This window comes from Fundulus heteroclitus, chromosome 15 (assembly GCF_011125445.2).
Source record: "Fundulus heteroclitus isolate FHET01 chromosome 15, MU-UCD_Fhet_4.1, whole genome shotgun sequence".
Taxonomy (NCBI): domain Eukaryota; kingdom Metazoa; phylum Chordata; class Actinopteri; order Cyprinodontiformes; family Fundulidae; genus Fundulus; species Fundulus heteroclitus.
The window spans coordinates 2,557,050-2,565,604 of NC_046375.1; the positions used below are offsets into that span (position 1 = coordinate 2,557,050).

The following is an 8,555-nucleotide window of genomic DNA, read 5'->3' on the forward strand; positions in this document are numbered from 1 at the left end:
TGCTCATTTTGCTAGTAAAATGATTTATTTGATATAAAGTGAGGGCCTCACTTTTTTCTGGGCTACGGGTTAGGTTTTGGACTAAGGTGTCAATTAGGTTAGGGGTATAAACTGGTAAAGGTCAGGGTTAGGCCATAGAAAGGCTCGAAGATGAATGGATGTCTATGTAGGTTGAAGCAAGGTCCTCACTATGTACATTAAACAAGGATGTATGTGTCTGTTGTATAAAAATTGTGATTCATCTATTTTCTATTATTCAAAGGTTCTAAATAAATTACTCTACTCGCAGTCTGTCGTGAACTGAGATATTAAGGTTTAACATCTTTTTTCTACTGTTTTACAAATACCACCATTAACTTTAGTCCTCATTATACACTGCAAAAACGGATTTAAAAATAAGTAAAATTTCATTAAAGTTAGTGTACTTATCCTTGATTTGAGCAGGTAAAAAAGATTATCTGCCAATGGAATGAGTATTTTGACCCCTAAAATAAGATAATTAGACATCCTGCACTTGAAATAAGATGATTGAGATAAATTGTTCCTATTTTAAGTGCAAAAATCTTATTCCATTGGCAAATCATCTTATTTTCCTACTCAAATCAAGGACAAATACACAAATTTTAAGAAAATTTTACTTATTTCTAGTTCCGTTTTTGCAGTGTACATAACACATATTCTTTATTTTTCAGAACTTTTAACCTCTTTAAATGCCATTTTAAGCGGTTAAAAGTTAAGTGCCCAACCCGCCATTACTTTTTCCAACAACACAAAATAATGTCTGCAACTTTGATTTAGACCATCTTCCTTTCGATGACGAAGACTCAGATGTTCCCTCATAGACCTGTTGAACCACATAACTACTAACCCTGCAAGACATTGGCCAAGTTTGACTAAGGTCACATTTTGGGTCGCCTGTATTGAGGGCCTCCAGTTGTGTGTGTGTGCATCCTCTCACATACTCACTGGTTCTAATGCCAGGCCACTGTAGTACAGCCACCCCGGCTTCACCCACAACAGTAATTATAGGCTTTGCGGATTTCTTGTAAAGCAGCCTCTGTGTCTGGTAATCTTTATTGACGGTTTTAACTGGCTTGCGGGATGCTTCTATGCAGGCTCCTTGCAGATTAAATCATTAACACACCCACCCCTCCCTCCCTGACCTGCTTGTGCACAAAATCACATCTCAACTGCGGTTTCGCATGTTGCGCTTTTATTTTGAAGTCGAAACTGTGGCGATTCCGACCCTCTTCCGGTTCCGTTGTTTTGAAGGCGCTAGCATGCTGTTCAGGTGTAAGAATGGGGAAAGAAGCGACTTTCAGATGTGTTGAATGCAACGAGAAGGCATCGGAGCTTCACAGAGATTACAGCAACGGGATTCTGAAGATAGCAATATGTGTGCGTTTATTTTTATTATTATTTTTTTTATGGATGAAAGATTTCTGTGTAAAACTAGTGTCTTACAGCCTCAGGAATGTAAAACACGTCACCACTAACCCTATAATCATACAGCACATTTGAGATGTTCCTGTTCTGTGTGTTCTACCTGCAGGAGTCGTGTCAAAAACCAGTGGACAAATACATTGAGTACGATCCAGTAATTATCCTCATTGATGCCATTTTGTGCAAGGCACAAGCTTTCAGACACATTTTATTCAACACAAGCTTAAATGTAAGTCATTTCCAGTTGAGTAATCTGTTTGTGGACTTATTTGTGTGAGTATTTTAAAAGCCAGTTAAACAAATGTAAACATTACATGTCAAATTTGGCAACCAGGGGATTGTAAACTAATACACTGCCTTCTAAAAGAATTCACACTTTTTTTCTACTTTTTCTCACATTAAAAGTATATTTTTTCTGTATGTAATTGAGATTTTATCTAATAGATCGACACCAAGTAAGGCAGGATTTCTAGGTGGAAGGAAAATAATACATTGTTCTCACACAGATTACATAATTTGTTTTCAGCTCCCCTGAGTTAACACTTCAGCACTGCAAAAAGGGAACTAAAAGTAAGAAAATTTTTCTTGAAATTAGCGTATTTTTCCTTCATTTGAGCAGATAAATAAGACTATTTGCCAATGGATTAAGATTTTTGCACTACAATTAGGAGCTCTTCATCTTATTTCAAGTGCAGGATATCTAATTATCTTATTTTAGGGGTAAAAATACTAATTTCAATTGGCAAACAGTCTTATTTACCTGCTCAAATAAAGGGAAAATACACAAATTCCAAGAATATTTTCTTTAATTTTACCCCCCCTTTTGCAGTACACAGCTGTAAGTCCTGTGGAGCATGACTCTACCAGCTTCAAGAGTCTGATATATATATATATATATATATATATATATATATATATATATATATATATATATATATATATATATATATATATATATTTAGAGATAGATAGATTACGTTCTTCTTGGCAAAATAATTCAAGGTTAGATTTAGAGCACCTGAGAACGCCCATTTTCCGGTTCTTGCCCCAGATCATTATTTGGTTTTAGCTCTGGTCTTTGACTGGGCCACCACATCACATAAATATGCTTTGATCTAAAGGTGCCATTGTAGCTTTGGCTGTATATTTAGGGTTGTTATCCTGTTTGAAGGTGACCTGTCAGCTCGGCCTCGAGTTTTTTGCAGATTTACCCTCCCTCTCCCTGCTGAAGAAAAACATTCCCACAGCATGATGCATTCACCACCATGTTGCATCATAGAGAGAGGGTGTGTTCAAAGTCATGTGCAGTGTTAAGTGTCCTGCCACATGTAGCATTTGAGATGCAGGCTAGATGTTATTTGCTCTAATCTGATTGGGGTATTTTTCCTTCAAATGTTTGCTGTGACCTGCTACAAGGCTTGTGGAAAACTGCAAACAGGACATATGGCTTTCTTTCACACTAGGGCTGTATGATTTTGCCAAAATCAAAACTGTGATATATTTCAACCATAATTGCGATTTCATTTTGACTATTCTCTGCATTAACCACAGGCAACAAAAATGGCCTGTATATAAAGATGTTTGTAAACAAGGACTATTTAAAACAAGAAAAATAACAGTTTTTATTGATCAGAATATTATTATTCATGATAGCTTTTTGAGTTGGACATCAATCCTTGATGAACATAAAGTACAGCCAACTAACAAGTCTATGTATTAAACAGTTTGACCGCTACTTAATGCTGTGGTGAGATTCCTGAAGTGTCTGGTTAAAAAAAAAAAGTATGAATATATAAACTCTAAAACAAATAATAAAACTATATTATCTCACTGCTGCAACTCTATTCCCTTCCATGTGGAGTTAAACCCACTTTAAACATATTACTGACAGCTAAAGGACGCGTCTGATCAATTAATTGTTACATAGCCAAAGATTGCTGACCTTTGGAAATGGCTTTTTTTTTATATGACTAAATTGCAAATGCCATTAATTGTGCAGCCCAATTTCACACTTACCAGTTTTCCATAATGGCATTTGTGGAGTACATGAGCTGCCCTGTCGACACATCTGGTTATCCCTGCTGAACTAGTTACCCTTGTGACCCATTATCTGGTAATCCAAAGACAATAGATGAATGAAGGCATTAAGTGGCACTTAATCTAAGCAAACAAGGGTGGAAACAAATGCACACCACACTTTCAATTCCATTCAATTCAATTTTATTTATTTAGCGCCAAATCATGAAACATGTCATCTCAAGGCACTTTACAAAATCAAGTTCAATCATATTATACAGATTGGGTCAGATTATACAGATTGGTCAAAAATGTCCTATATAAGGAAACCAGTTGATTGCATCAAAGTCCTGACAAGCAGCATTCACTCCTGGGGAACCGTAGAGCCACAGGGAGAGTCGTCTGCATTGTACATGGCTTTGCTGCAATCCCTCATACTAAGCAAGCATGAAGCGACAGTGGGAAGAAAAACTCCCCATTAACGGGAAGGAAAACCTCCGGCAGAACCGGGCTCAGTATGAACGGTCATCTGCCTCGACCGACTGGGGTTACAGAAAACAGAGCAGAGACACAACAAGAGAAACAAAAAAGCACAGAAGCACACATTGATCTAGTAATCTGTTCTACATTAGATGGTAATAGCGGGTGAGCCGTCTTCTCTGGATGATGTCACGGTTAACAGAACGCCAGATTTTCAGAGTTTTAAAACCACGTGTGTTTTTGCTTCCACTTCACAACAATGCACTAACTTGTGTTGGTCTATCAGATAAAGTCCCGATAAGATACTTGGATGTGAAGCTGCAAAATGTGGAGAAGTCCAAGGGACAGAAATAAATCGCTGATGCTTAATTGCCACGTTTCTTTGGTGAACCGGGAGTAGAATTGTTTGGTTTGCTCACCTTTTATACCCACGTCTTCACGCTCGCTGGTGTACATTAAATTGTTTTTGCAGATCCACTGGAAGCTGTGTGTATTCTGCCTGTTGTGTGAAGCCTACCTCCGGTGGTCTGCGCTTCACGGCTCGGAGCAGAGCAGCGACCCGGCCGACATAATCCGTTACACCAAGGAATGGGAGTTTTATGGCAAGTTCGGATTGGCCGCCCTTGGTGAGATGATGTGACGTACGCCGCAGCGTTTTTAATCACGCAGAGCAGGCGCGACAACTTGTGTTCGACTGGCCCAAAAAACGTTGGTTGTTTTGCAGAACTGACGGCGTTCTGCGGCGGCGCGCTGTTGTTCCTCTCGTTGTGGCGGTCCTGTCTGCAGGGAGGGCGTGTGGAGTTCAACCTGCTCCTCAGAGGCCTGCTGCTGTCCTGCTACGGCAAAGTCCTCCTGGTCCCAGCCGTCATCTGGGAGCACGACTACTCCCCGCTCTGCCTGGGCCTCATCAAAGTCTTCGTGCTCACCTCCAACTCGCAGGCCGTCAGAGGTAGGAAGACGGCGTCAGCGGTCCGCCGCTCTTCATCTTTTCACTATTTTTCACTTGTTTGTTTTTTTCTCTCTGACTTTGTTGTTTGCAGTGATCTTGAACTGCAGCAGGCGTCTGTCTCTGGTGGCTGTTTGCTTTGGCCTGCTGTCAGAAACTCTCACCGCTCAGGCCTGCAGGAAACTCCCATGGAGCATCCAGGACTTCCAGGACATGTGGACATCATAATCATTGTCTTTGCCATCTTCAGACTGAAATGCCTGCTAACTCAGGGTGGATTACCCTCTGTTGGTACCAGACCTGTGAATATGGGCTGGGATTAGATTTGTAAATGTTCTCTAGGCATTGTGCTTTCTTGTTTTTGGACTTTCAACAGTGGAAGAAAAAAACAAGGACTCTCTTTTTTGCTGCTCTTCGTTTAGGCGTATTGAAGGATGGTTTTACCCGGAGCAGCAGGCTAAGAAGTGAGCATCTACGGGGGGAGTTTTGGGGATTTTTCAGAGTAAAGAGAAACACTCTGTCACGCTGTTCTCCAGGTTACTGTTTAACGCGCTCCAGTTCCCGAGCTACTCTGACGCAGACAGACCCCGAGGTTGTAATTTAACAATAACGTCTTCTCTGTCTGGACTGGAAACAGACGGCTCTCTGCACATTCTTTGGGATAAGTGGTGTGCTGCCTACCTAACTGACTCACACAACGGTTAATCAGAAAATAAAGTTCACCTTCATCTATTGTTGCTTTTTTAAGTGTGTTTTTAAAAGTTTTTAGCTTCTCGTGAACTCATTTTCTGTCTAGTACTTGTACGTAAAGCAAAGCTGAAAAATGATTTATACCCAAGAAGTTGTGTTTCTAATAGGAAATGAGACACGCATTTCTCAGAAGAGAAAACAATAATTTTTTTTATAAGTTGTTTATTTATGTGGCCCTTTATTGTAAAGCCAACAAGTGCTTTACAATTAAAGAGAAGAAAAGAAAAAACATACGGAGTTAAAGCAAATCAGAACCATAATAACAGGCAATAAATATCTACATATAGAAAAATGAAATAGACTCTTTGGGTGTTACTTTCTATTAAAAGGCAGCATAAATATGGGTTTTGAGCTTTGATTTTAAAAAGACTTATTTCAGTGGTGTGGTGCTGAAAAGTTTTTATTTATAATAAGTCCAGGTCCAAATCACCCCGGCATTTGGACCTAGTTTTCTGTATATCTAATGGTATATCTGACTTCCTGCTAGGCACACAAAAACTTTGTAATTTAGACTAATAAGGTGGAGCCAGGCCATTAAATGCTTTGAAAACCAAATTTTAAAATCTGTTCTAAAACATACAAGATGCCAATTAGAAGAGGAAAGCAGGGGTGATGTGATCATGTTAGGAAGGTGTCGGTTAGACGAGCAGCTGCATTTTGGACAAGCTGAAGGCAAGAGATGTCTGAGAGAGATGGAAATAAAGTGCATTTTAATATCAATTCTGGAGCTGATAAAGACATAAATGGCCTTGTCCAGGTTAGGACGACGTAGAAAAGGTTTAACTGTGGCCAGAAAACATAACTGGTAAAAGGCAGATTTTACAGCAAAGTCCTTTTTTTAAATAAAATTGAAATCATTGTCAAATATTACCTGTAAGTTCATAACAGAACTGGTAAAAAATAAATAAGGGAACCACCATCGGTTGAACTATTATCACTAAATGCATTTAGGTCTTTTTTGTTGTTCCAACTAAAAATACAAACATCTTGGCCACTTTGACAGCAGTGATGCAGTTAAGAAAGAAGTGACAAATTTGACCTGGCTTCAACGATAGGTAAATCTTTATACCAGCATAAGCTGGTGCTGCACTGCAAAAATGGATCTAAAAATAAGAAAAATGTTCTTAAAGTTAATGTATTTATCCTTGATTTGAGTAGGTAAAATGGATTATCTGCCAATGGAATGAGCCTTTTGACCCCTAAAATAAGATAATTAAACATCCTGCACTTGAAATAAGATGATGGAGATGAATTGTTCCTATTTTAAGTGCAAAAATCTTGTTTCATTGGCAAATAGTCTTATTTACCTGCTGGAATGAAAGACAAATACACTCATTTTAAGAACATTTTACTTATTTCTAGTTCTGTTTTTGCAATGTGAGTTATGATTGACCTGAAAGGCTGGATATAAACAGAAAGAATAAGAAGGGCCAAGAATGGAGCCTTGTGGCACCCTACAGTAGAGAGGAGCTGTGAGGAGGAGGCTTTATTTATCTTTATACCACGATCTGGGTAAATACTCAATACTGATTGGCTGCACTGTGTCCGTTAAAGGACACTTTTATAAAAGTTTCAGTCAAATAGTCTGATTGTTCTAAATCATTGTGCTGGTTTAAACGTTAGCCGCTAACGGCAAGACAGTTGACAAAACACAGCTGGTCACAACGACAGATTAAATAGTTCTCTCAGCTGCTTCTAGTGGAAAAGAAAACATTAAAGTATCAATAATTGATTTAAAATTTAATTATTTCATAAGTGACCATGGTATAAGCAGGATAATGCCCTTTGACGTGTCCATTACCAGAAATTAATGGAGTTAATGGCGTCCTCTGCTTCGTGTCGGATGGTTCACGCCTCCGCGTCGACCATTATTTCTCATAATGGACACCTCGTCTGGCATTATCCCTTACTTACCCTGTGTCAGGTAGAAGGTAAGCTACTGCACACTGCAAAAACGGATCAGTAAAATATTCTTAAAGTTAGCGTATTTATGCTTGATTTGAGCAGGTAAATAAGATTATCTGCCAATGGAATGAGTATTTTGTCCTCTAAAATAAGATAATTAGATATACTGCACTTGAAATTAGATGATGGAGATGAATTGTTCCTGTTTTAAGTCCAAAAATCTTATTCCATTAGCAAATCATCTTAGTTACCTGCTCAAACCAAGGACAAATACACTAATTTTAAGAACATTTTACTTATTTTTAGTTCTGTTTTTGCAGAGCAGAGCTAGAGACCAACCTAGTCATCTAAATGGGACAGAAGAGCAAGGTGGTCAACCATCAGAGGCAGCAGAGAGGTTCTAACAAAACCAGAACATCGTAATGTCTTATGCACCCTTTACCAGGCGGAGTCAGCGCTATCTCATCATCTGACGCCAGGCTGAAGCTTTGCTAAACTTGCATTTTCCTCTAAAATGTTTGTTGCTGGATGAACGCATATTTTTTTTTTCTAAAACCTTGGAGAGAAAGGGCAAATGAGAAATGGATCTAAAATTTGATCAAATCAAACCACAGCCTGTTTAAAAGCAGCTCCTGAGTGAAGACAGGAGAACAGGACCGACAACATAAAAACATCTTTCAACAGCTTGGGAGGAAGAATGTCAACAGTGCAGTTAGGAGATTTCATGTTCTGCGAGATTTGATCTAGAACATAAAAAGACACAGATTCAAACGCAGCTGGAACAACAGGGGCCTGTGAAGGTGGAACCTGTTCAGATGCAACTTTTTCCAATAAAAAAAAAACATAAAAACTCCCGAGGTGTTCTATTATTTTTACAGATTCAACTAAAATGACAGCCTAAAGTTTCTCACAAGCCGTTTGCTCTACGTGGAAATCACCGGTTGGGTTTAGATGGATTTGTTTTCCTGAATAATTCATAGATCAACAGTTAATAAAACATCCAACTCAACGTGGT

General features: G+C 38.8%; 1 protein-coding gene across 1 annotated transcript; it reads left to right on the forward strand.

The window, feature by feature from the left end:
* Nucleotides 1-1,239: 1,239 nt before the first annotated feature.
* arv1 (ARV1 homolog, fatty acid homeostasis modulator) lies at nucleotides 1,240-5,921 on the forward strand. The gene is made up of 5 exons (XM_012880852.3): nucleotides 1,240-1,398; nucleotides 1,553-1,672; nucleotides 4,412-4,565; nucleotides 4,664-4,888; nucleotides 4,980-5,921. The coding sequence occupies exons 1-5, from the start codon at nucleotides 1,300-1,302 to the stop codon at nucleotides 5,111-5,113; spliced, it is 732 nt and encodes a 243-aa protein (XP_012736306.3). The 5' UTR covers nucleotides 1,240-1,299; the 3' UTR covers nucleotides 5,114-5,921.
* Nucleotides 5,922-8,555: the final 2,634 nt, after the last annotated feature.

What these genes read in the sequence shown, in the direction of transcription:
- arv1 (XM_012880852.3), top strand. Translation starts at nt 1,300, where the DNA reads ATGGGGAAAGAAGCGACTTTCAGATGTGTTGAATGCAACGAGAAGGCA. An exon ending in TTCTGAAGATAGCAATATGT is followed by an intron (nt 1,399 to 1,552) that starts GTGCGTTTATTT and finishes TTCTACCTGCAG; the next exon opens with GAGTCGTGTCAAAAACCAGT. An exon ending in TATTCAACACAAGCTTAAAT is followed by an intron (nt 1,673 to 4,411) that starts GTAAGTCATTTC and finishes TTGTTTTTGCAG; the next exon opens with ATCCACTGGAAGCTGTGTGT.